The sequence below is a fragment of the Anneissia japonica genome, unplaced genomic scaffold (assembly GCF_011630105.1).
Source record: "Anneissia japonica isolate Jap-2015-1 unplaced genomic scaffold, ASM1163010v1 scaffold50113_len1816_cov134, whole genome shotgun sequence".
Taxonomy (NCBI): Eukaryota; Metazoa; Echinodermata; class Crinoidea; order Comatulida; family Comatulidae; genus Anneissia; species Anneissia japonica.
This window is the reverse complement of record NW_022707794.1, coordinates 37-1,812: the sequence shown is the minus strand read 5'-3', so window position 1 is coordinate 1,812 and position 1,776 is coordinate 37. Positions and strand designations below refer to the sequence as shown.

The window sequence follows — 1,776 nt, the reverse complement described above, 5'->3', positions numbered from 1 at the left end:
GTGAAGGTTATCCTGAAGAACTAGTTTCTGATAATGGTACGCAGTTAACTAGCCAGGAGTTTGAATTTTTTTTGCAAAAACGTAACATCAAACACAGATTTTCTGTGGTGTATCACCCAGAACGAAACAGTACTGTCGAGCGCTTTAACCGGATTTTGAATGAAACTATTCAAACGGCGCGAATCGATAAACATCCAGTAAAAAATGCTGTGACCGAATTTCTAGGTACTTATCGCGCTACGCGACATGCAACTACTGGGGAATCCCCTTCTGTGGTACTACACGGGCGTCATATGTTGACTTTGTTAGATATCATTGGAGTGACAACATCGCCTAAGCAAATGTCTTCAGTCGAAATAGACAATAGAACAAAAGCAAAGCAAGCAAAGTCTAAAGAGGCGTACGACAACCGGAAGTGCGTCAAAACTAGAGTTTTTTCCCCGGGAGATATTGTTAGAATCAAAAAGCCCTGGAATGTCCGCAAGGGTGAGAGTAAATTTACTGAACCGGTGGAAATTAGACAACATGTTGGTCTAAACACTTACGTAATGACCAATGGTCAAAAATGGAATGTGAAACACCTAGTATAAGAGACCCATTTCTAGGAAAGCCAACCCTATTAGGCCGAGGGGGAGATAGTCGTGATGATCACAGTAGTGACTTTATAATCTTTCCAACTGCTGATGATTCAATGAAGAACAATTCAACTCAGTTAGGTTCACGTTTCTCAAGGAGTAAGAGAGTTAGAAATCCACCTAGATGGACTCGTGACTATGTTATGGGTACCAGTAAGAAATAGAAGTGTTTATTGTTATAGTAACTGGGTTTACATTGTACCTTATATGGTATACAGTCATTTTTACTGTGATTATAGTTTCTGCTTTTAAAGAGGGGGAAATGTGGTGTTCTTACTGTTGTCCTGTGTGACAATACCGACGTTGAGGGCAGGAGTTGCCACAGAGAGAGAGAACCACGAGGAAAGAATTAAATTCTGTTCTATGAGTTATACTGTTGTATTATATTGTCTTTATTGCTAGCTTACAAGGACTCAACACCATACAAAGATGGGGGATATGGTGACAGTTCGTATTTCATTACCTCATCTAGGCAGAGATCCCTAGATTGCGATACTAGCAAGAACCTTTGAAACAAGAGAGCTGGATCAATGGTTTGATCCTCAGACACTTTGATGGCACGAGCTGATGCTAGCGTCTTGGCCTTATTCTTGCGTCTGTATGAATATGGAAAGACCCACTGTCCTTCCATATTTTTAACTGTTTCTTCACCTATGGTGAAAAGTTCTTCAACATCTACGTCTTTATCAGCATTTATTCCTGTGATAATGTTTCTCATTGTCGACTCCTCTGAGAAGGGAGAATGTTCTGCAAGCTTGGTTGAAAGTTTTCTAAGTCTAGCCTGTCCCTTTTCATTCGCGAGACAGTTAGTTGCCTCTTTGTGTTGCACACTTGTTGTGTACACTTTATTAGTGAAGTCCTGCATGGCATAGTTATACGCTGAGGATATAGGAGCAGACATTGTCCAAACGGCTCTTTGGTGTTCAGTCATGCCCATAGAAGTAGATCCCAGGGGATGGGGGATATATTCCCCCTCCCAATATTTGACAAGGGGATATGGTCCATTGTATCATCCCCCCCCCCAATATTTTGAATATGTATGGGAAAAAATGGAGCTTTACACACTTCAAAAGACTGTCACAGAAATAATTTGCACTGTCTTATGCGCTTACAAGATGAAAATTAGCATAATGTATTATTG

General features: G+C 40.6%; 1 protein-coding gene across 1 annotated transcript; it reads right to left on the bottom strand.

Annotated features, from left to right (window-relative positions):
- Positions 1-1,038: 1,038 nt before the first annotated feature.
- Positions 1,039-1,566, bottom strand: LOC117106409. The gene has a single exon (XM_033247771.1). It carries the CDS (start codon positions 1,564-1,566, stop codon positions 1,039-1,041), a length of 528 nt encoding a protein of 175 aa, XP_033103662.1.
- Positions 1,567-1,776: the final 210 nt, after the last annotated feature.

Bases quoted from the DNA above. Each gene is read 5' to 3' on its own strand.
- LOC117106409 (XM_033247771.1), bottom strand. From the start codon at position 1,566: ATGACTGAACACCAAAGAGCCGTTTGGACAATGTCTGCTCCTATATCC.